The sequence below is a fragment of the Micrasema longulum genome, unplaced genomic scaffold, assembly GCF_059751315.1.
Source record: "Micrasema longulum isolate JH-2025_06_02 unplaced genomic scaffold, ASM5975131v1 h1tg000127l, whole genome shotgun sequence".
Lineage (NCBI taxonomy): Eukaryota > Metazoa > Arthropoda > Insecta > Trichoptera > Brachycentridae > Micrasema > Micrasema longulum.
In genome coordinates, this window is record NW_028277333.1 from 2,780,609 (window position 1) to 2,808,007 (window position 27,399).

Below are 27,399 nucleotides of genomic sequence, written 5' to 3' on the forward strand. Positions count from 1 at the left end.
GCAATTTCCAGGTTAATGTTGCTATTTTCGAGTAAAATTTCAATCGACCTCTACTCAATAAAAATTCAAACTTTATATGGATGCCTACTGCGGCCCCGACATATTGCCAGTAATTAACTGTCATTATCAACAGTAAACATACTTTAATTCACAAATTTATCTCCTAAATTGAGAAAAAATAGTATCTGAAGTAAATGTGTTGATATAAGGATAGTTTTTAAGCAACATAGTACACGTGTCGGGACAATAAATGACAAAAATCAATGTAAATCATCGGAAAATATTTGAAATCAATTACCTGTGAAAAGTGACTCCTTTAATACCTTTGACGCTCCTACTGCTGCAACCAAACACACTGCAATTCACCAAAGTCGATTTTCTTTTATTACAAAGTAAATATCAAAGTTATTTACAAACAAAACTAAGCACAGCTACAAAAGCATCCGATCGAACCGTTATGTTTATGTTGTCAAATAAAAAAAAATGGCCACCAATTGGTTGCTAACCAACAAACCAACATCGCTTGGGTTCTATGAAACAGAGTGATGGAGCTTATCTCTAGGTTACGCATTATTACTCTGAGGTAATAACTCAATTTCATCATATTTGGAGTTACCATAGTTTACCTCTTGCATACAGAATTTATTTTTAAAATCCCCACAAGTGTAAAATTGTTCGATAAAATTTAAATCACGTGTTCTGTCAAAATTGTAATTTAGCTATAACTTAAATGGTAATTTCTTTGCATTTTTTCAAAGATTTGAAGTATATTGCTACCGCAACTTTCATTATTAGAAAAAAGATGTTCATAAGAATCTTTATTTCTGGTTTTCCTTGTATTTTTAAAACTTTTATGCCCGATATAGCATATTGTCTACATAGCTAAAATATGAAAATAAATAAAAAACAGATTTTTTTCATTATTTTTTCCAATATCTACGAGGATATATTTTATAAAAACACACAGAAATACATATTTTTATTTTTAATCAGAAAAATTGGGCAGTGAAGGGTTAAAACCGAACCTCACATAATTAGGATACCACAGGTATTCTAAGGTTCAAAAAAGTTAATCGATATTTAATGAAACGCTAAGTTTGTTATCGAAGCTCCCAAAAGTTATTAACCCGCATCCCTCGGAAGTTTATAACAAAAAACGTTGTACCAAAGTTTTTATAGGCCATTTTAAATCAATCTCTATTGCTAAACAAAACAGGTGGTCTCTGGACTTCGGGCAAGATCGGAATTCTTCGTTAACGTTCGGGATTTCTGGAAGCAATGATAAACCATCAGTGCCTGTATAATAGTGGCATTGGAAATACTCAATACAAATTAATTAAGATTAAAATGAATGTTAATTAATGTGATATCTTTTTTGTACACAAAATGTTATTATTTGACAATAACGCTACGCAGGCTATTGTTAAACTGTGAAAAAGACAACTCTTCATAAAAATAATCTGTTCCTATTTTTTTTCTAGAGTAATGTTTTTGATCCATTTCTAAAAGTACTTACAATAAAAAAAAAATGGTACTTTATTAGATGCGTATTTTTTTTACTATCCAAACATGATTTTCCTTTAGCATGTAAACTCTAATAAACCATAAATGATTTATGTATTCCCTTTTGCGACAACAAAGGAATATAATATTCAAACTGTTTATATTCTACTTACTTGTGAAAGCAGGTTGCTTTCTTTACTGGTAAATATATCTCCCGGCGTTCATCTTTTGCAACTGATTCAAGATTTAAAGCTGAACAAGAGGAGCATCTCAACAAAACCCAGAACCGGTTTAAAGGGCTCATAACGGTTCAAGTGTCAACGGTTGTCCTGAAATAGGTCCTTTTCGCAAGACATAACCGGCAGAATCACCTCATTCTGAAAAAACAAAATATTCTTCACTCACTTTACAAAAAGGGCAGAATCAAAATCAAGAACACAGTGAAATGCATTTTCTTCTTTCGTACTTTTTTGTGGAAATGCTTTGTTTCATTAGACTCGATTTCGGTGAACTTTTGTGTTGATTTGTGACACACTCTTGGGTTAAGAGTTATTACTCTGGGGACTTTAGAGTAATAATTCTCTAGCGAAGCCCTTAGGCTCAAATGCATAGAACAAAAGCGTTCCAAATTTTCGGTTTGGTTTTTAGTTTAACAACAAATGTGTAATGGACGGTTTCGGTTTGCGCTCGCAACTCCCAACCCAAGTACCCGCGGCCTGTTGTATCGCTGTAATCTGTATCTAACTTCGTGGTTAAAGTTTAGAATGGTTTTTCTCCGTATGGGCGACGAAATTATTAGGTTATTACTCTAAGCTTAGGACACACTACATTCTTATTTGAGAAAATACTGGCTTGCCACTAAAGTGATTGAATCTAACTCTCAGTTTATATACCCATACTTTATGATGTATACGTCGACAATTTTTTTTTTAACATCATCATCATCATTCCCTTTTCGCACCTAATAGTGCATAGGGCATTGCAGTAATACACTAATCGCAGTGTAGCTTGAACGTTTGTGTTACATGAAGGTAAATATGATCAGTCTTACGCTTTAGATGACAGTCCAGGGGCTATTTTATTTAGTAAATATTATCCTTAACCAAACCAATAGAGATTGACTGCCTCGAAACATATAAATAACAGAGATGTAGGTGCTTATTTTTAACCAATAAACTGAACATTATTTTAACCAATAAATTGAACATCTTTCGATAAAATAACAACTTATAATTAAGTTTTTTAATATTTTAACACTGATTTTATTGTATATTCCTCAAAGGAAGGAACAGTCTCTTTTTTTAATTTGACCTACTGGATTTTTCTGATCTGCCTTCATCACGTTCGTTTCGTTTTACCTTGACTTAAGCAAAAGCGGGTCTTAACCCTCAAATTATTTTTTTCTCGTGAACTAAAATACGAGTAAAACAGCATTCAATTAAAACTGCTTTACCTTATTTTTCATTACAAAAAAATGATTGAAATTCTGAAGCCTTAAAAGAAATACCGAATAAACGTAGAAAATTTTTTTTTCAACACAAGGGTTAATAATTTTAAGTCATTATATATTTTTTAATACTTTTAGACGAATAATCTGTTGTTTAAAATTTGGGTCAACGGTCTGGTCAACCAATAAAATAGAGCAATGGAAAGCTTGCTCTAAACACAGTATTTTATTCCTGTGAAAGATTTAATTAATAAAAACATGACGTATTCTGAGCTCGAAAGCTAATAATTCCACTTAAGGTTTAGACGTGCTGCTTTCAAATAATGAAAACCCGAAAACCCGGGTACTAATGCAAAAGTATTTTTGGCAAACTTTGTTATTTTCTACATAACATAACGAAAACGCCAGTTGATAAATAACTTCTAATTTTCTGATCTTGAAATTCGAGCTGATACCATTTGGATTAATAATAATAATTGAATAAATGTATCAGTTTGTAACTGCTCGAAAGTAAATTAATTTGTAGATAATCAATCAAGCATTCATGATAGAGAAATTTAAATGATTTATAAAATATTAGACAGGTGTTTTGAATGTTATTAAAATTATATTTTTAAATTGTTTTTTTGATTTATCACTTTTCTCTGTACAATATATTAAAAACTCTTAATATTTTATCTATATCTTAATATTTACTATACCTAGTGAGGATAGACAGTAAAATATGTTTGCATACAATTCAATTAAAATTTAATTCGACATAATTGTATAACACCTAATTGTACCATTTTCACTGTTTCGTAAGCATAACATACTGAATGATTTACTATAATATACGCCGATTTTCGGCACTCAACTGAATTGGTTTCCAAGGCGCAACAACGGTATGTAGACAATAAAACAAGGATGTTTATTTAATAATACTACTCTTCTAGATTTCATATTTAAAAATATATCAATTAATGAAATTACCATGTTCCCTCTAATAGACAAACATCATTGGAGTTTTAGGTTGATTCTAGGTGTAAAAAATTTATAGAATATCACTATCATAAATTGATAAGTTATTAGACAAAATTATTTGATTTACAACCCAAAAACATCATTCAGATCCTGATTTTTGTTAACAAGTCTGAGCATTCTCGGTAAAGGTTCCTGGAAACCATAAGACTACTTATGGTTTCCAGGAACTTTGAACCTTGAACCTTTAGAAACTATCCATGAAACAGCATTTTATTGTTTCTGAGTCTACGTGAATGAACATTTGAGGCATTTTTTCGAATATTTATCATAACGGCCTCCGTGGTGAAGTAGTCAACACGCTTGACTCACGCACGGAAGGTTCTGGGTTCGATTCCTGGCGAGAACACAAAAACTTTAATTAGATTTTTCTCAAGCCTGGGTGATGTAATTCAAAACTGTAATTGAGCCTCCTGGCCTGTTGTGGTGCAAAAAAATTAAACGAAAAATCAAATAAAAATAATGTCTTACAATAAATTTCGTTGCAAGTGTAATTTCATTCGTTCATTTACAAACTAACGACTCAAGTGTGACGTGTATCTTCCCCCGCTTCCTCCCGACCCCTTACATCTGGGGTGGTATTCTGAATCTTCTTCCCTAGAGAGTAATCAATTTGGAGATTTGAATTTTTTGCATGCGTTTACACTTTTTTTTATTTTTTTTTATTTAAATTTTAAAGTAGGGCACACATATCATACATATTGTTATGTGTGTTCTAATAATAACATTGCAAATATATTTAATTTATAAATTGTGTATCACATATGTCTTGACTATTATTTTAAATTTTGATATGTTTTTTTCTTCATAAATATTTTTTTCCATTTCGTAATACTTTTATTTTTTTTATTTTTATTTATTAATAAAACATATAAGACATGAATATCATGATATTATATTCCCAGGAGTTGTACGAGAAAACTCATTTGGGACGGTACATAAAAAAAAAAAGTACATTTCTTGTAACAATACATAGTATACATTTTAACAAATTTTAACAATCTATGAACTTAATATTAAAAAAGGAAAGAAAACATTTAAACAATCTGTGAACTTAATATTAAAGAAGAAAATAAAAACATTCAAAAAATCTGTGAACTTAATATTAAAAAAGAAAAGAAAAACATTTAAACATTCTGTGAAATTAATATTAAAAAAGAAAATAAAAACATTTAAACATTCTGTGAACTTAATATTAAAAAAAGAAAAGAAAAACATTTAAACCTAAAACACAATATATAGACTATTCACAGAAACTGAGCTAAAAACTATCACTTTCAAAAAGATTCAAGAAATAGGTCTTCATTTCTGGTCTTTGAGATTTACCACTCGACATTTCATTTTTAAGGTCATCAGGCAGTTTATTAAATTGTATACGACCAATGTATTCCAGAGACCTTTTGCCGAACTTCGTGGAACAAAATTTAGAAATGTGAAGATTTTTTGCATGTCGTGTATTATAGTTGTGAATTTCATGATTAAATGTTATTTGCTTTAAATAAAATTGAATTTTGTGACTTTGCCTTTTTCCTAAATGGAAGTCTAATTTTGTTCTTTTCTCTAGTATTGTGATCGTGTTCATGCTGGTTCCGATCTTTTTTTTTTCCAAAATTCTGTTTTTTTATTAGTTTATAATTTTATGAACAAATATCATTGTATTGTAAAATATTCTTTGTTTATATGTTAATAATTTCATTTCATTTACCATCGACTTTACCCTCGTATATCTGTTTTTTTTCACTTTGTTTCATATCTTGCCACACGGATGATTAAACGTCAAATAAATATGAACACGTAAATACAAACATGATAATTTACATTTATAACATTATTGTGACCTTAAGCATTACCCAAAACACTTAATTGGGTTGAATTGACCAAACCGCAGTCATTTTTTTCCGTTTTTTAAAACAGTTTTAAACATCAGTTGACGTTTAATCATCAGTGCGGCCATTATACGAATCAAGGTGACGTCGCATTCAAAAAATAAAAATCCCCAAATTAACCACTCTAAGGGATAGAGTAGATTACGGGTGAGTTCCTTCCTACAGGCAGGTATATTCAGATTTTGTATTTAAAATAGGTAGGTCTATGTTTTTAGAAATACAACCAGTATTTGAAACAACGTAACGTAAAAAATAATACATACTTGTAGCTTATACATTCACATAGAAACACGCGATTTCAACAATAATGATTTTCGTTGGATAAATTATATAAAAAAAGTCGATACTTCTAAAAGCAGTGACCTCAATGGTGTACATGTTCATACGACCTTGGCGATTATTTTTTGTTTAATGAAGGTATTAATTAATCAAGTAACATTTTTTTTATTATTTAATGTACATATCCGAAATTATTACACATTTATTAATATATTTTTTCATCGTACACCTTCAATTTCGCACTATTATTATACTAAATGTTACGAAAGATTTGTATATAACCACTTGCCGACTTTTCTTTGACTACCGGTTTCGAGAGGTACTAGTCTCTTCGTCAGGACACCAATTAAACCAACATGCAAAACCCAGTATATGCACATAGAAAGCATGCTGTGATTAGGACAAACAGTTCATTTATAAACCCTTACGGATTATTACATTAATTTAACTTTTTTTTAAGGTATTTGAAATTCATGCTCTGTTGTTAAAAATAATATTTTTAATATCTTTTGAAAAGGTTGTCGGAATCTGTTGTTTAGTTTTGTCCGGTAGTTTGTTGTATAATTTAATTCCCCGGTTTCTAATACCCGTATGCAGAGACAAAACTTAAGGTGAGGAAAGTACATTCTAATCTCAAATGCAGAGAATAACCCGAAGGTGAAGACAATAGAATGTTCTTTCCTCACCTCAAGGTTTGTCTCTGCATACGGGTATAAGTCTCAATTTTCCTTGTCCTGTTTTTAAATGTTGTGTGTGATATTGTTCTGATATTCTCGTATTGTGTCCGTGGACTTTTTTTTCAGTTCTAGTTCTTTGTCTACAATTGCATTAGTGGGTAATTTATGAATAAATTTTAAGTGTTCTTGTTGAAAAGGTTCAGTTTCATTTAATTGTTTAGTATTTTTAAAGAGTTCTTTAGTTGGTGTTAGATAGGAAAGGTCATATAGGTTCTAACATAAATATTTTATTTTGCTGTCGTTGTAGTTTATTTATGGTATTTTGGTTTCCTGTTCCCTATAGTTGTTGCATGTTACATATTTTAGATTTTACATAGGCTTCGTACATCAGAATTTTTTATATTAAATATTTTTAACACTAAAATATTTTATATTAACAACAAAGACACCTACTTAATTATAAATATCATCGGTATATATGTCAGCAATAAATATCATGATTTATATCAGTGATATTATATCCTCCGAACCCTGGTCCAGAGGCTACGAAATATTGTAAGGAAAAATTGAATTAGGAAATAAATATGCCGTCACCTTGGTCGAACCCGGCGCTCTGTACTTGCACATTACTTGTAATAAGCAATTACCACAACAGTACGAGACAACTACCTTTGTAAATAAAATTAATCATTCGCCTTGTCGCTGTCGTTCACCTGTCCAAGTACGAGTAGATACGTTATTTTAGACTAAACTGTAATAGGGTATTTTCACACATCGCGAATAATAAGAATAAATATTTATAGTTGATTATTACGATTCTAATGTAATAGGTGTTAATTTAAGTTGTAGTCATTTTTTCCAAGACGTTTGACTACTACACCACGGAAGTCACCCGGAGAAAATAATACATAAATCCAGGTTAAGAATACATACATTATATATTTTTATTGTATAATTGGCAGTCTAACTAGGGTTAATACCCCGTATTAAATGTTTGTTTTCATATTCGATTTTTTTTTTCGAAACTCTGTTTCCGAAAATTGATATAAAAAACGCAAAAACAAGCCCATTATAGTGTGTTTAACACAATTATTCACCAAAAAATGAGACATTTATACTTTTTTCATGAACAACATCAAATTAATTATTTTTTTATTCGATCAATTTACATTGATCAATTTGTCCCATCTCTAACGTTTTTGCAAAATGATGTAACCTTGTAAGAACGTCGTTAATAATTAGGTTTATTTTAGTTTTAAAGCTGATTTTATATATTAATGTTTATTTATGTTTCAAGCATTGTATTAAAAAAAATAATTAACACGCCAGATACAAATGTTTTTCGTGTGTCAATGTAAATAACTCCTTCGACGTTACTACAAAGTTATGTCGTCACTTTTTCTGACAACTGTCATTCTAATCATGTTACATTTTAAGGACTATAGTTCCCCCGACTTCTCCCGACCGATGCTATGGAAAAACGCGGCCAGCACTCATAAGCAGATCACAAGCCCTGTAAATACCTAGACTTCCAAATTCCCTTCTCTAAAAATGTTCTCCATCTACCTATATTGTAATATGTTAATTCGGTCGATTGTTGGGTCACGTAACGAAATTCTTCAAATTTAACATGCAACTGGTTGTAATGCTTGGGCGTAAATCACTGCGAAGAATACGCTCAGGTATTAAAATTAGCCGTGACAATATTTAGCATGACTCATCCTCGGAGAATATACTGCAGGGCATGACAAGGGGATGGCGACAAGCAGCGCCACTGCCTCGCAAAACATCAATGCAATGGAACGCCGTTTTACACTTTTTTTACACGATTTCAAAATAACACGGTCCATATTTTAACGATTCGTAATAATTTATTTTTTTAAATTATTTCTTATTTATTAAGGAAAAACAACAGTTGTTACATAAGAATACAAAATATAAAAAATAGTACATACATCCAGTAAAAGTTTTTCACAAATATAATGAGAGAACATGTTACACAGTAAAAAGAAAAATAAAATATTATATAAGACATGAGAAAAAAAAGAGCTCTTAAGAAGGTTATGGGATCAGGAAATAGAGTGGAGGAGAGGGATTTTAATAATATAGTTGACCAATTAAAAAATTTTATATTATAATAAAATAAACATAATTAAACGAACATAAACTTTTTACACACTGACAAATGTTTCGTTTTACAGTGTTTCAAAAAGTTTTTTTTTGTGTATGTAATTACACTATTCGTTCTTGGAATACTCCACATTGCACTTATATTTACTTAAATGTAAGTAATAGCGAATAATCTGTCTTACAACGTTCAAAGGATTTTGATGTCGTGATATATATTTAAGAAAAAAATTGTTTAGTACTTTTCCAAAACGGCAAGGATAATTTATTACTTAAGAAGATTATTGTTACCAGAACTTACTCTGTGAATATGTTATTGCTATTGATCTGTATTTTAAATAAAAGATGGCATTGGTTTTTGTTTTGTAACGTTAAGGAGACTGCCGTCGTTGCGGAACTAAATACATAGTTTCTCTATCATTTGCCATATCTAACTTATTTCAGACCAATGCAATAGTGGATATTACCGATTTCGTTTTAACACGCCTCTTATATGTATAACACACTATCACTTTAAATTCTCAAACTTGCCTGGAACTTATGGGAAAAATATGAATCACAAACTTCAAATACGACTTTGTTTAAACGTACGTAATTTGTTTAATTTATTTTATTTACTATCATCATCATTTCCTTTCCGCATCTAATGGTGCATAGGGCACTGCATCGGGACACCAATCGCAGCGTATCTTGACCATTTTTGTTAGATGAAGGTAAGGTGATTAGTCTTACGCTTCAGGTAACTGTCTAGGAATGATGAACTATTGTAGTGTATAAACACTTTTTTAAATAATATTTCATATCAACACTATACACCTTCACCATAGTTGTTGCACAAAAATATAAAACCAGCATGACATGCATTTTAATAAGCAACCTTTACATGCACTGATTAGGTTATGAAAAATTAATTAATTAAAAATAAAAAATAATAATTTAATTTTAACTACAACATACATAAAATAAATACAAGAGCATCAAATAATTTAACTTGCGAACAACCTGGGACCAACAGAAAAAGAAACAGTTTTTTGTATACAGCAATAATTTTTTACAATTCACTTTCTAATGATCTAAAAAATATACAAAACATGTACGTCCTTAAAAAAACGCCTAAATAAAACAGTTCTTACAGCCCGTGTGACGAGTGATATGTGATGTTATTTTATTGAATTTTTATTTAAACAATTGTGTTATTATATATAATATCCCCTCATACCAGCACTTTTGCTGATTGGGAATATTTCGTTCAAATAAAATATGTAATAAAATCTAATATGTAATATGTAAAATATTTAATTTAGTAGGAATAGTAGTTGAAAAAAGGGAGGGGATGAAGTGAGGTGAGTTTAATTGGTATAGTGTGACCATTACAATCTAACATCGTATAATGATCTATATTGAAAGGTTGTTTGATTATTGATCAAAGGAACATTATTTTTTAAAGCTTTCCATATTATTTACTTATAACTTTATTATTTTTATGTAACATTTTAACTCCTGTATCTTTATTTAACTCATGATTAGGTGATTTCCAAATACGGAGAAACTGTTATTGTGAAGACAACTCATATGTTCTTCAACACGAATATCAAAATTTCTTGATGTTCTTCCAACGTAAACTGAAGGACAAGAATTGCATTGTAATTAGTAAACACCTGAATTTAACAAACAACTTTTGTCTTTATTTAAATGCAATTATTTACTAATATTGTTATTTGCATAAAAACCGGTTTCATATTATTTGGTAAAAAATATGTTTGTGGATATAGTATTTACGTAATAAATTATTCTCCGCTTACTATCATTATTAGTATTATTACTCGTATAATTACTGTTGGCAGGATATAAAAATTGTTTGATTGATTTTTTTCTTTAGTTGATTTGAAAAATACTCTTTAAATAGACGGGTACGTCTCGAAACCGGTAGACATAGAAAAGTCGGAAGTGGTTATTTACAAATATTTAATGACATTTAGTATATTAGATTTACTTACGTTACATTTTGTTATATGATATTGTATTGCTTTGTTTTAATTGCAACCAGTTATATTTTCAAATTGTATCTACGTATGTTTTATAAGGCAAATCGTAAAATAAAAATTAGTAAGTGGAATAGAGTATCATGAACTTTACAGTATCTGCTAATCTCGAGAATTTATTATCGGACGAGCGAAAGTTTCTGGTTAATTTATTGCAATAAAAACCTGGATTGAAGATATTTACCAACTGTAATCGGATAAAATATTAAGCATTTTAATTTAGTTTTAATTACGCGTCTATAAATCTTATCTTCGTGTAATTAATTCCGGTCACCCATCCGAATCAATCGCATCCCAATCTCAATTATATGTTACCATTGTTACGCAATTTTAGTTAAATTTCTTAATTAAATATGACGAAATCAGTTCCTGAAAGTGCTGTGTGATTATAATAAGTTGTATAAAGTGTCATCATGGTGATTCCTAAGTTAGAAGTTGAGGAAATGACTTGTCGGGTTCAGTACTTGAATGATATGGATCCTTTCTCGTGCTGGAGCGATGCCCCTTCTCCTGGCAAGTTTCTTCATCACACCTTCAGCATGACTCTTCCCCTCACTTACCAGTTACCAGCGGTCCACAGAGTTCTGAGGGCGCCTCACAGGGTAAATATAATTTTATATAAACTCATTTTGCAGTACACAACCCAACACTCTCTTTTCGTCAACAACGAATACCGACTGCTGTGTGTAGATATGCTCCTTTTGCTCCTATACCGATGAGTTTAGATGAATGCCAATTAATATGACTATTCGTTTTTTATTAACATCTTTAGATAATTTGAGAAAAACGTGCCTACATTTATTTATAAATAACAATAATTACGTATTTTAAAAAATGTAGTAATCGTATATTTATCCTGTTTGCGTTTGAATAAATAAACATTGACAAATATTTATTTAGTTTTTATATAAATGTTTGGCAATGTTTATTTGAAAAATTACACAATTTTTCGACTACAATTAGGAAATTCAGTTTCTTTTTTAATTTTTTTTATTTGTTAATATAATATTGAACTAAGCCAAATTTTTTTTTTAAAGTTTTATGTATCGTATTATTAGCGCTATGATTTTTTAATGTTTCGTATTTCTGAAATAACTCCGCTTGTGACATCAGAGGTTGTTCTCTGATAGTTCTACCAATTGGTTCGTTTACGGTGACCAAACCGGATATCCTTCAAAGCTCTCATATCATTGGATGGTTCATATGAACTAGTGATGTCATTCAAAATAGTGCGTTTTTATTAAAATATTTTTTTTTTTTTCTTCCAATTTCAAGAAAATTTTTCTTACAATTTAATGCTTTAATTTTTACCGCGCGCAAGAAAACATTTTTTGTATCCAATTTTCCGTATGGCTTAAGTTCCTAATTAGAGTGGAAATATTTTGGGAATCCCCAATACGTTACAGTATAGTAAAAATCGGTTCAAAGAACATAAATCGGCGGCCTCCGTGGTGTAGGGGTCAAGACGCTTGACTCACAGACGGAAGGTTCCGGGTTCGATTCCCGGTGAGAACACAAAAATTAAATGTGATTTTTCTCAAGCCTGGGTGTTCTGTGATGTAATTCACCGCTGTAATTGGGCCTCCTGGCCTGTTGTGGTGCAAAAATAAAAAAAAAATAAAAAAAATAAAATAAAATAAATGACATTCATGAAAACACTAACCAAAAAAAAAAAGTATAATTTCCATAAATATTTTCAAATTCATCGGTCACGTGATATGAAAACTATTCTTTGGTATTTTATTTTAAACCAATTAATTATTGAAACGTGATGTAAATTGGTAACTAATTAGAATTGGTTAGAAAATGATTATTTAAGCGCTGGGTACTTTTGGTGATTGATGATTAATGAAAGAGATATGACAAGAAATAAAAAATAAGGTGTTAGTAATTAACACAAATTCCATTATCTTACGGGCCTTGCTTCCTACACTGAAATATCTATCATAATTATTTAAATGATGAAAAGTTATGCGTCAAATTGTGTAATTATTTGTCATAAAAAATCCTGTCTGACTCTCAAAGTCTCTACCAATACACAAATTTAATACAGTAAATTCCAAAATTTCGCCTTTTCGTTTTAGATTTATTTATGCTCGTCGCACAGTGGGGTGAGATCCAATTAAACCTGCCCACAAGTCTATTCATGTTTTTTTTTAAGTAAATTGTGCTTCAATAATATTACTAAATAATAAAAGAAACATTTAAAATTATTATAATGCTACTTTTTATCACTTTAAAACACTTGTTGTTATCAAATTAGATTGTCAATCATGAGAATATTCATTAGTTTTTTCGAATGATTCTGATGATGAAGAATGACAGTTGGAGTCAGTCGATTTATAGCATCGGAATCTTCTTCATGCTCAAATCGTTGCCTTTATTCACTTAATCCCGATCCATTACAATCCCATTTAGATATCAAATGATTTATTTTTTTTCATTCAAGGTTTTGAGTAAATCATTTTCGGAAAGCAGCGATTGTTTACAAGTGATATTCAGTAACTTTTGGCGATTTACTCCAGCAGAAGTAAAAGTGATGGTGATTACACTTTTATCGGGATGTTTTTGTAGCTTCCTGGACAATTTTGTAGGATAGAAATATACATTTCTCATATGACCTTGTAATATTATGTTGTTGTCTCGTTAACTTGGCTTCCACTTTCATGAAAAGAGCTTCATCAACCGTCAGACGTTGTATTTTTAATTTTTCGTGCGCTTTAAATAATTTCCTGTGTGTCAATACTCTCTTTGGCATTGTAAAGTAAACTATTAAAAACAATATCGACGCTTAAACTTACATACCAGAAGATTGAATACGCACTAAAGAAGAAATTATCATAGTTTAACGCCTTCTCGACCGCTCACTGATTTAAAAAAATTCAGTGATCGTGCGGTCTATATTTTTCTGTATTTGAATTGCATACTTTTGAAAAATAAGAGTCAATTGTAGCCAATTTTTTATTTTTTTAATATTTTTTTATTCTTTGAGAATTAAACCATTAAAAGGCAGAATTTTGCAGGAGATGTAATGTTCTGCTTGTTTCGGGCAATTTGATAATTTAATGAAATTATTCACTTAAAACCGGCATCGGCTATTAGATGTTCTATCGACCAGATCTCTTCACCATGTAATATTATAACTCTCGTCTTATTAAAATTTAATCCCTCGCAATTAATCAAGCTACATAAAAAAAATGCATGGTAGAATTTCTCATACAGGTAACGATTAAAAAATAAACCTACTTTTTAAAAAGTCAGTTTTTTCTGGAACCGCAATAATGCGCATTTTTTTATTTGTTGCGTTTTCAATTGTATAAATAGTTCTACGCAACCGATTAAAATTGTAAGTTAGGCAAGCTGAGACATACGCTAAAAGTTTAGATGAATTTTATTTTTTTAATTAAAAAAATATTTTTCATCTGTGCATAAAACTTCCTAGAAATATATCAAATAATAATCACAATACATAACGAACTATTTCTTATAAAAGTACGTACCTTCACCTTCAGGTATTGGATCCATTTGTTTTTTCTTCTTGAACAATGTCATCGCAAACTATCACTTGATTTTATGGAAGCAATAAAAAAAGACTTTCAAACTCCACGATAGGTAACTTTAGATTGAACTTGTTCCTCGGCGCGTTTATTAAAAAGAAAACGGGGGGTGGAAGTTTGCCCGCTAATATATATATTATCAAAAAATAATACCGAATTATTTCCACTTATTATTTTAGAATATGACTTTTGGCCAGGGTTGCTCATACCAGGACCCTTTTGTGCGTCACCTCAATTATCGTTTTGTTATTACTGTGAATCTCAATAAATTTACTATCCAGCTCCAATCCTGCCAATTAAACTCCTTCTGTTGTCCCTAGACTAGACTCGGCCAGGCGGATGACTTCAGTCACAGTAGATCCTGTCGCAGTCCTGATCTGGTCGGTCTAGCATGTTAGTGCTCTTCCTCTCCCACTTTTTCCTTTCACGCACCAGACCAGCCCGAGACTTTTCAGGCTATCGTTCTCTTTCCAAGTTAGGTCTCCAAAGAATTAAAAAGAACGCTTTGAAGAGATATTGAATCAGTTTGTTGAATTAACTCCAACTTCACTAGAACATGAAATTTAAAGTATAACACAGAATTATTGTATAATATAAACTCGGTTATTGTGTTACACGTTCATTATATTAAAATACCACAACTTTAATTTTTGGAAAGCACTCCTCTCATCAACGGGTGATACAAAACTAATAATATAAATACATAATATTAAAACATTTAAAACGTTATGTTCTTTATTAAAGCATTTGTGCCTCGACTCAACAAGGATTTTCTAGCGAGTCGAGGCAAGTTCACAGGCATGGGCCATCCCTTGTTGCGTCACTATAAGCTGTTTTTCTACTCAATAAATGAATTTATTTATTTAACCACCTTGTAGGAATGTTGTTTATAATTTTAAAAATATGTTGTGGGGTAGGGCGGGCAGTCAGAATCATAATTGAAATAAATAAGAGAGTTTATTGGAATGATTTTAAAAAGTGGGTCTTAGAATTCACTATAAACTTATTATTTTGGGAAAATATCTGATAATGTAAATTTCAGGATTGATTTTCACAGACAATTCGTCCATAATATTTATAACTTGTCTTGGAAATTGGATTTGTACTTTTATAAACTAAAAGGTAATTAATTTGACAAGGATTCTAAAGTTCAAACCCATAGTAATTGCTGCGTGTCTTTATGAATTGCGAGTAACCTGGCGACAATTTCCAAATAAATATGATTGATAAGACGAGTAACAAAAGCTGAAACAATATTATATTGGTGTGTTTATTGATAACTGAAACAAAGCCTTAAACTCTTTAAATATTATTATTTGACTCTACTCATGTGTTATGTTATTGCACTTCTTCTCTCCACTACAATAACCACGGCATTATTTGAGGTAAATTTATCCATAGACAGGTATGAAATGGTAAAAATAGTGAAGTACCTATTATTGTATTATGGTAATGATTGTCATAGACGCCTGATCTCGGACAAGACATTAAAAGTAGAGCTGCTTTGTAATAGCGAAATACTTTTTTTTTTTGTAATTTGTGTAGAATAATTTCATGAATCTTGACGTCAGAACAACCAAGGCCAAATACGTCGCGTTTTTCTACATATTTTTCATGATTTTTTAAAAACATTCATGTATGAAAACATTTTTCTACAATATCCATATTGATTTTGAAAATACAATTAATTATTCTAAATCCATTTCATATATTTTTATCGGTAATCATAGTATGTAATATTTCCCTAATGCGGCTCCGTGGCGTAATAGCTAAAACGCTTACTAAAGTGATTCCGAGATAACTTTTTTCAAAATGTGGTTTTTTTAAGCCATGGTGAATTGTGCACTGTAATTAAGCTTTAATTATTTTACAAGCAGGCAGCAGTCGGCTATCGCCGACAGTTACATGCTAGCATATTCGGCCTTCCGGCCTCGCTTTATCGGCCCTGTGGACCTTAGTTGACCGGCCTTTCGGGCCTCAGTTGATTAATTAGAATCTCGGGCACCGTAATATTTCACCCTTTTGAGCCTCACATTTTTCTTGCTGTTAGGAGCAATCTAAATATAATGATAATTATTATTTTCTAACAGAATAAAACCTTTTTTGTACTAAAGTGTATTATTATTTTATGTCCGCTTCCTAATTGGAGTATATGGTGTCCACAAATAGCCTCCAGGCATCTCTGTCAGCTGCCAGCTTCTGTGCATCCCTCCAAATCAGATTCACGTGCCGTAGTTCTGACATGAACAGAACTGCCGACGAACAGTCAGCAGCTGACGGCCAGGCCGTCAAGAACCTGATGCCATGTAAAGTAGGCAAGCGTGGTTAAGGGTCTCAGGAGGCGTCAATAAAAGTGTATACGTACATTAAAATACTTCGTACAATTTTATTAGATAGTCAGATAATATTACATCATCCAATTATCCGCGCCCAATGCTCATATTAATAGTTTATTTTACGAAGGGTAGTATATTTTGCAGTATTAAAATGATTACAAGAAATTCTGTATTTTATATCAACCTTTTGGGGAATCAAACCCGAAATCCTCGCGTGTTATTTAGATAGACATTAAATGATAAACATAACCTAGTGCCTTGTTTGTTTTTGTAAGATGTCAATTGTGTATTTCTTTCCCGGTTTTGACAACCGTTTCATGAAACATCCCATCGGCCATAATACATTTACGACATTATAAAGTCACGTAGTTTTAACATTTATATTTCGTAATCCCTTTATTACATTTGTATGTCTTTTTATTGATATTGTAATAATCTTTATTTCCCACTGTACGTTCTCCAAATGAATAGGCAGAGGAAACGTCAGATGTTATGATTGATTCGAAATGATTTGTCTCAAGTCGTGACACTTAATCTCGAGTCACGGATTAGCCGGCTCATCTTCCGGCTAGCTGAGGCTGTCAACAGGGCCGGAATAAGGTAGCAACAGCCTGCAACAGTCTGTAACAGGCTACAGGTGGCTACATACACGCGATATTTGTCGTGACATTTGAAGGCCGTCTACACGTGGACAATACATTATTGTTTTGTCCCAGGACTATATCATTGTCCATGTGTAAACAAAAATTTTTTGGGCAAAACATTGTCCCGAAATACTGTCACTGAGATAGACGGGCAGGCTATCTCCGCGGAACAATGATTACCTTCACCGACGCGCGCGGCCGCATTGTACTCGTGTGAACGCACACGGACAGGACCTTATGACAGAGCGTTGCTCCCGCGTATTTATTTGTCATCTTCTCAAAAAAAACTAATTTCAATGAAAAGTTACTAAAAAGTAAAACAATTCAACCCCAGTTTACGGTACATGTTTTTTAAAACAAAGATGAAAGGGTAGCTGTGAAATTAAAAACTTCCGATGAAAACTTACAATGCATAACATCAGCATGCATTGATGGTCGTGAATAAAATCTATATTCACTGCGTAATTTACTGATTTTTTTAACAAAAAAAAAATAGTTACGAGCTTAACATTATTTTATTGAAGCTTTCAAGGAAGCTTAGGAATGTAGATGCAAAATATATGATATATTATCATAAAACGATATATTTTTATGTATTTGCACTCTGTTCAATGTGTCTATTGCAATGTATAACTTGAAATTGTATGATCGTACATTTGATGTGCCTTTAAGGTGCCTATTTAGTATGGCGCTGATCACTGGTGGATGTCTGCCTGAGCGGTTTAAGTTCAAATTATAAAGATTTAAAAACAAATCTTTTCAGTATTTAGTCGTCCTTAAACAATTCCCGTAGGTAATAAACGCCGTCGTGTGTTCATTTTTGCTGCGCTTACGTGTGAACTGCGGCCAAAAATCCGTACTGTCCCAGCGATCTGTCCTGTGTCGAGGGTGCTCGCGGAGCTGGGACAAGACCATATTGTCATATCAATTGTATTGTCCACATGTAAACGACACTTTAATCTCGAGTCACGGATTAGCCGGCTCATCTTCTGGCTGGCTGAGACTGTCAACAGGGCCGGAGTAAGGTAACTGCAGCTACGGGGTGCGGGTGGCTGCGCACACGCAAGACTTGTCGTCGATACGTGACGATTGTCAAATGTCGAGCAAATCAATTTAATATTAGCAGTAAACTCGTCACATTTCACAGTCAAATGAAATCTCCCCGAAAAGTGTCGGTCATGAAACGTTGAGTGTTGCTACAAATATGCCTTTTTTAAACTCTTGTGTGATTATGATGTCACATACGAGGTGTGGCAGAAAAGAAATGAGACATTTTTTTTTTTTAAACATCAATGTTATCCCCTTTAATGTAGTTCCCTTGGGCAACTATACACCGATGGAGACGTTGTTCCCACTGTTGGTAGCAGCGCTGGAAGTCTTCAACCGGTATGGTCTTTAGCATGTCTGTTACACTCGGGGACTGAGGTCAGGTGAATAGGGGGCCGGGGAATCACAGGAATACCTTTAGAGGTCAAAGATTATGTTATGTAGAGGGTAGTGTGACATATTTTTTCAAGCTCAATTGTAAGGTTTTTCGGCACCGTCTTGGCACAGATTTTTCTCAGGTGCAAATGTTCAGTCAAAATTTGATGACCGGTAAAACGGTTTAAATTTAATTGTTCACTCAACATTCTTATTGCTAACCGACGGTCTGATCTCACAAGAGTGTTCACACGTTCGATGTTTTCGTCGGTTTTCGAAATTGAAGGCCTCCCTGAACGATGTTCGTCTTTAACGTATTCTCTGCCTTCCAAAAATGATTTGTGCCACGGAAAAACCTGTGCTCGGGATAAAGAATGTTCCCCATAGACCTGTTTTAACTTTTCAAACGTCACACTTGCCGATTCTCCAAGCTTAACACAACATTTAATGGCACAACGTTGCTCCGAATTCCGGTGTTCCATTTTGCGTGACACACAACTAAAACACACTAATAGCAGCCACAAAAATCACGTGGTTAACGCAAGGAGTTGAAACTCGCACTGGGCTATGGGAGGTTACTGATACACGTGCTCTATAAAGGGCTATTTTTACTGTTATTAATGTAATAAAACTTTCTTTTTCACGCAATTTTTTCTCTGTTTTTGATGTGTATTATTATTATCTCTTTCTTAAATTAATTTATCAAATATTTGTGTGTACCATATAATATTATTATATCTTATATATACTTACTGTAAACTAATTTTTATTATTTGTTTTTAACATTAATTTGTTAATACCATTTTTTTATACGTATATGTGTATATATTTTTGTTTAAATTCTTTACAAGTTATTTACAATTTGCTTTTTAATTCAATCACTTTTCTTATATCCATATTTTTTTTCTTTTTTACTATGCAAAGTTTCACTTTTTATTTTGCATAGCAGTATGATTTTTATTGTTTCTACATGTATACGAAAAAGCGTTGTTTATTTTTTAAATTACTACCTACTATGTTTTGTACTTACCTGTATATTTTTTGTAAATGCCCCTTGGGCTATTGTAAAATTAAATAAAATATAATACGAGACTTGATACTCGTTTGATCTTTTTTTTAACTGTCACATTTTGCTACAACAGGCCTAAATAAAATTATTATTTTTATAAATTACGGATATATTTATGATATTTTTTTTATTTTTAAATATCCGTGTTTCAAAAATACTCGTCTTTTGCATTAAATTTGTTAAAACTTGCCGATAGAAGAAAAATCATAGACCTTTTAAATTTATTCAAAATTGTAAATTCAATATGGGATTGCCTTGAACTATTATCTCTCATCAACTTCAGGGTGCCTGGAAGAATGACTAGACAGGTGCCACCGTTTTGTAGCACGGACAGTGTATACTTGTTATGCCGTATTAAACAGACTTCATGAACTCGGCAATAGTTATTCCCACGTATCTGATATATTTAGTGTAGGGTATTGTTCCTATAGAACAAACCTTTTGAACTTTTTCAAAGATGGTGAATGGTAATTATATTTATTTATTTATGCATTTCATAATATATACAGTTTTTTGTTCACTTTGCCCAGCTGTATGAAACAGTACTTTTGATTTTCTTGTTGTATTACTGTAGAATGTTTTACTATTTAAACTTTCTACTGAATATGCTGGATAATTTTTAGGTTAATTTTTTAAATATAAATCTTGTGTAATTTTTAGGTTTATTTTTTTTAATAAATTTTGGGTATAAGGAAATTTATGTTTAAAAAAAATAAAAAATATTAAGCCAAATATGCTAGTGTTATAAATGTTTGTAAAAGGCAGGTTTGCCGTTAATGTTAATAAAATAAAATAATGTAACACGACGTTACTGTACCGTTTGCAGGTGGAATTTTTAGCTCAGTCTTTTAATAGTTAAGGTCGTCATTTGACACCGACAAATGAATATTGAGTGTGTTTAAGGCACCTTAGTAATAAACATGCTACTTATTTTTGGCATTAGATTTTGCTTTATCGTGTGTTCATGATTGCATTGCATGGTGTTTGGGTACTTGTAAAGAATGAAACTGTTTTTTATATCATCGTAATAATTTTCTTGGCGTTTGACTATTCTTTTTTTTCACTTACTAATTTCGGCAGCTTTCTTATTTTATGATTTCTCCTCGTGCCGACTCTGGCCACCAGCAACCACAGTTTCGGTACACACAATAGAAGACGAACTCACGTTTCAGAAATAAGGTTCAAGAAAATCGCCCGAGTTCTTTGGCCGCGAGAAAGACGTGGTAAACCGGTCCATGCAAGGTTAGGCAACGAGGCAGCGAGACACTTTGGCGAAACGGGGAACTGAAAACAACCAAATATGCGGGATTCCAAAGGGAATTTGATACCTTTTGTTTTGGATATTCCCTGACCTGATTGTGCGGCCAGGACCGTGTATCCAAGATGTCTGGAAGAGTGCCAATAGTTTATACCTACCTACAACTGGAGCGTAGAAGAGAGGACTAGTTTACCACGAAAGTGTTAGATGTTGTTTCTCAAGCGCTAAGCAACAAGCTCGGAATATTCCTGAAGTTCGTATTGCATCGCAACCTCGGCTTGAATTTTCCTACAACTGTTTTTAAAAATATTTAGACTAAATTAATGTCCAAGCACGCAGACGCGCCACAAATTTTCCTGTTGATTATTTCAACAATTGTTACAAAAAGTCAAAAAGCATTTTTGATGGAATAGTTCGATAGTAAATTATACTTAAATAATGACCCCAAGTTTAGTTCAACCTATACATGCTATTAAATTTTGTATCTATTGCATGTATTATTTCATCAAATAAATGCGATAAACGCATTGCAACTACAGCGTATCTTGATCATTTGATATCCTACGAAATGCATGATCAGTTTTACAATTCAGATCGAGTTATGGACAGTGAAATATTGCCGTGAAATTCATCCTTCCTATCTAATATTTCGTGTCAGCCTTACCGGAAATCGAACCCGGAACATCATGTACGGTATGAAAACGCGCTAACCAGTAAAATCTCGAAATAAATCGTTTCCATACGATAGAACTTTTCATGACTTTAACACGAGAGTAGTCATTAACAGGATTCTAGTTCTATTTCACATGTTTACGTAAACGTGTTCTTCATCCCACTCGGACACGGGAATTACTTAATCCACGTTCATTCCAGGTGGATCATATTATGGTATCCAAAAAAAAACTCCAGGCCTCTCGTTTTGCGACCAACTCACGTGTGTCCTCCCAAGTCAGGTTTGCGTCCCCTAGTTCAGACGTAAACTGCCCATGAACTCTCATTCGTGGTCGTCCAGGACCTCGAGAACCTGATGCATTGTAAAGTAGGCAAGCGTTGTTAAGGATGAGGAAGGCATTCGCAATACGAAGTTTGTTCAGAAAATAACGGAATTTTTTCAATTTCGCGGGTTTGGAGAGTTCGATTGTCATTTTTTAAATTATGTTGGTATACATGCCTTTTGAAGTATGCTAAAATTTTCAGCTGTATTCATTGCTTACTTTATCTGTGGCAGCCGCTAAGGTTACACGTGTTCGGTGTGCTTGGCGATTTGCGTCTTGGCGATCCAGAATGCGTCCACTGGGACGATTTAGCCTTGGTTTCGACGTCATATCCGTAAACCCATGTTTCTTGACCTGTAATAAAACATTTCAGTAATTCTGCATCACTTCATTTATTGACACCTGAGCAACTTCCATTCGCCGCCGTTTTTGTTCGAAATTAAAAAAAAATGCTGCTACGCGTTTCATACCCAAAAAAATAAAAAAAATTCATCGCATGAGCCAATCTATATGCCAATATCATCGGCGACTTCTCCGATTGTGATTCGGCGATCGTTCATAACCATTTCATTAACTTTTTCTTTAGTATTAATTCTTAGGTATTAAGAAGGTGCTTTGAGAATTAGAACGTAGAGGTAAACCATGAACTGGAAAGCTTTAAAATTTTTCAAGGTGGTATATAGGAGCGTTAGGGCTATGAAGCATAGTGAACAGAAGTGAGAGAGAGTGATAGTCTCTGCGCTGTCTGATTTTGAGCCATTTTAGTTACCTACGATAATCAGAAATGTGGTCATATTTCCTAAGACAAAAAATATACCTTATGCATGTATTCTGAAGTCGTTCAAGTTTATCGAGTTACTCACAGCTAAAATCACTGATAGAAATATCAGCGTAATCTAGAATGGGTAGTTGTAATGCTTGTACGAGTGAGCATTTAGTATTAATAGGTAAGAATTTTTGCAACCTTCTAAGTGAATGTAGACTGAAAAGTATTTTGCTGATTAATTCATTAGTATGAGCTTGCCAGCATACATGTTCATCCATTAGTACTCTTAGATTTTTTAAAGATTTGCTGTATTGGGTATTGGTACCACTGACATTAAGAGGATAAAGAAAAGATACGTTTAACTTACTTAGCAGTCGTTGACTACCCGCAAACATAATTTGTGTTTTAGATGGGCTTTAAGTAAGCCATACTCTTTTGTTCATGCTGACATGCTATTTAGTGTATTTGACATCGATTATATTGCTTTACTGGTGCGTTAAGGTCTTAAATGAAGATATAGTTGTAAATCATCTGCATAGATATTACATAAACAATTGAGACATTCTGCTATCAAATTGATAAACAGGGAAAATAATAATGGTGATAAAACTCCACCTTGAGGTACTCCAGCGACAATATTAACCCTTTTTGATCGATGATCTGGTGTCTTGATGCATTGATGTCTAGCTCTTAAATATGATTCAACCATTTTATAACTGGTTGTGTCAAATTTTGTGTTTTGTGCCAAGCTAACAAAAGATCAAAATCTACAGAGTTTAAAGCGCCGCTGAAGTTGCTGCTGTTTTCAAAGTTATCATTTGGTTATTCATTGCGTATCTTGTGTCATCTGTAACTTTGATCAAAGCGATAGTTTTACTATGGTCCTCGCGAAAACCTAATTGATTGGGATCGAGAAGATTATTTGCCAGTAAATAATTATCAAGCTGATTAAATACTACTCGTTCAATGACTTTGGAAAAAATGGAAGAAAAGATATAGGTCTAAAACCTTAGACAGAAACTGGCAACGAAATTTTGGGAAAAGGTATGATGAATGCTTTTATCCAAGCTTTTGGAAAATCTCCAGTATTTAAAGAAGAATTAATAATGTTAGTAATAACCGGTAAAATTGACTGTATATACTCAGCTGATCACTGCCCATAGATTTAGTTTTTATAGAGAGTAAATTTTGCCTTAGTTTAAAGATACATGTTTTTTCAATTCAATTCAGAGCTGAACGCTGTACTCTCGATCATAAATATGTAATTATATTAAATACTAATTCAAACTTATTTACTAGATGTGATGCCACGTTGTCTTTAGAAGCAATTATAAATTCATACTTGCCAAATATTGTCGCTTTATTTATGTACACGCACGTATGTACTTTTGTACCAACTATTATTCCTCTCCGGATGTCAACCCTAACAGCTTCCGCTGAATGTGCACTCGAGAATAATATCTTCTTATTCAGGAACCTTATCGGATAACCAGGTGTTGTACAAATTGTGTCTAGTCTGATCGAAGAAAACGGGGCGATCATTTTGTTTGTTTGTTTTGACAATGCATTTTTCGCTGTAAAATAAAATGTATATCATCAAGTACGTTTCAGCATTGGTAAAATAGATGCAGCTTCCCACCACATACCGCAAACCGCATCTGAGGACATAAGTCTCCTTGGCGGTGCCCACATACACGGAAAATTTGCTCGTTGTCAAACGAGAAAAGCTGCCCGAAGGAGCTCTCTGAAATCTGGTAGCCTTAGCATCTTTGTGCTGAAAGAAAGTAATCCAGAAGTACATAATATGTACTTCATTGGATTGAGAAGAGAGGGAAGTGAATTCTTCACTGACTGGGATTAAATTGATTGGACATGATCAATTCGCCGAAATGATTACAAAACTTTTTAAAATACCGTGATCAACAGTCCAGGGACAGTGAATAATGAAGTGTTTAATCACCTTTCAAATAAATACTCCCAGGAATCGAACCCAGGACTTCAAGCATGGCAGGCGAACACGCCAACCAATATACTATGAGCCTGACTTTCCCCACTCCATTTCCGTTTTCAGAATATTTTCCTGAGAGAAGTCATCGAGTCAAAAGCACTAGTCTAGGATTCTGGTTCTATTGCGCACGCAGAACTGTGTTCTTCATCCGTCTGGATACATACAAAAAAACACATAATAGATATTTTTAGTTAAAGGTATTATTAGTTTAGTAGCAATTACGAAGCACGTTTCCGTACGTTATAGAGCGAGCGACTAATATGACGAAACCATACGAGTTTGTCTTCAAATCCTATCGGATTGCACAGAAATAGCGCCGGTTTACATTTCCCTTTATCTTGTAATTTGTAATAAAGTATGTGTCTGAATGTAGTAATATAAAATAGTCGTTTTTTTGTTGACCTAGTCAGGAACTGAACCTTAAAATTCGAGGTGTCTACCACTTCACCGAGAGCCGGACCTAGGTTTCCAACTTTCATTTCCGCGCCTCCCAACCTTTTTTTAAAATAAATGAAATAACATTAGACACATTTTAAATAATAATAGTAACTTTTTGAAATTAATAGGAATTAGATTTAAAAATTAAAAAAAGAGAAATACCTACTTAAGTTCTTATTATTTACTCAATATTTAAATTTTTGGTCCGTTTCTAAAAGTCGTAAATAACTTGTACTGGAAAAATGGAACTTGATTTGTGGTAAAGTAGGATTTGAGCCTCGGACCTTTAGTCCGTGAGTCCACAATACTACCACGGGACCACAACCTGGTTCAAAAATGCATCTAAGTGTGTGTAAAAATTAAATAAAAACATTATGTAAGAAATTTTTACTGTTCTCCAGAGGGTTGTTCCTCCTGTGGGGTAGATTCCCAGCTAATCTTCCATCTTTGGGATATCTTGCACGAAAACGAGTCCCGTGAGGCTAGGACAGTAGGTCTGAAGCTTGGACAAGACAGTATTATCCAGTCCTCGTGTGAAGTATGCATGAGAATTCCCCGTGGCATCATGTCTAATCGTTATGAAAGTCGCGGAAGGCAATTTTACCCACGAATTGAAATGCTATTTTCTTCTCGCTAGTAACGTGTGCATTAAATTATTCGCCATTGACATAGCACTAATATTTTTGACATAACACCTGCCTTACCTACATTGTTATGGAATTGATTCAAAACAAAAAAGTCATTTGATTTTATTATTTAAAAAATCTTTAGTTGACTCTCTTGCAAAAATGCCTTTATAACGCATCAGTAATTTAACGTATTATCGTTGATGTAATTAAATAATTTTGTGTAGGTTTTTAAATTATATTGAATGTAACTCGTATTACAACTGTCTTTCTAAAAGCTTTGCATATATACTAATTATTCTTATACTGCTAGCATATCAATCAAGTTAAATGTAACATTTTAATCAAATTTTAGCCACCACGCGGTCAAGGTACCAACAAATAATACCTTTAATTAAAACAATAATTAGGTCAGGACTATGATACTGTTTCATATATTATAATCTACAATCAATGTAACTCCTACTAAAGTATGTTCATTATTACAAGAATTTCCAAATAAACAAACCAGCCGCGTGATATCCGACAGAGAATAGCCTAATCTAAACGACACCGTAAAATTAAAGTGGATTGACATTTATTAGATTCGTTAGTACCTATTTTAATTTGATAATATTTATGATTTTCGTTTTTTATATTAAACTCCATAGTTAACGATTTTGATAAAAATATCAATAAAACGCCTCAGTTGAATTATGTAAATTATATGATGAAACTTAATCAAGGAGTTTTCAAAAAAAAAAACAAAATCATTATTTAAATTCAGCGAGTACTCTCGGTACCGACTAATCGATCGGAGATTAGTCGGTCTCACGGTGTTACTGTACTATTGCATTTGCCTTGCATTAAATAAATAAATAATTGTAAAATAATAAATTTCGATCCACCCTATTGTATTTTATCATGCTGTATGGATTTTTGCCGTGGTGTAAATGGGCCAACAATGTGAAATCACGCAGTGGGCTCGTGGTTTGCACGCGCACATCAGTCCAGTCTCCGTGAATGTACTTTACGTACATCGGACATCGGTATGTAGTATGTCGGACACATTTCTATATTGGATCATTTGGCTAATTCGAACTCGTTCAATAAACCCCAATCTTCACTGAAAATAAAATAATGCTTTACATAATCTCCGTTATAGCCTAGACTTTCATATTTCTTTCTCAATGTTGCTATAATATATATAGTTGATAAAACTAACTGGTCAGGCGTTTCCAAATAGATCATATGATTTCGATGATTCTCAACCACATCAATAAAGGTTTTAGCTCTTTTACTTAACAAAAATCAACAACG

At 32.6% G+C, this 27,399-nt stretch overlaps 1 protein-coding gene across 12 annotated transcripts in view; it reads left to right on the plus strand.

Moving 5' to 3' along the window:
• Fhos (Formin homology 2 domain containing) overlaps positions 1-27,399 on the plus strand; it is a 135,564-nt gene that overhangs the window by 38,407 nt on the left and 69,758 nt on the right. For 4 of the 12 annotated variants that reach the window (XM_088241295.1, XM_088241319.1, XM_088241302.1 and 1 more), the window contains exon 2: positions 11,316-11,583. The exons of the other annotated variants lie outside the window; for them this stretch is intronic. In XM_088241295.1, coding sequence (XP_088097421.1) covers positions 11,395-11,583 — 189 coding nt within the window. In that variant the 5' untranslated portion in view covers positions 11,316-11,394. The remainder of the gene's footprint in view (positions 1-11,315; positions 11,584-27,399) is intronic. 12 annotated transcript variants of the gene reach the window in all.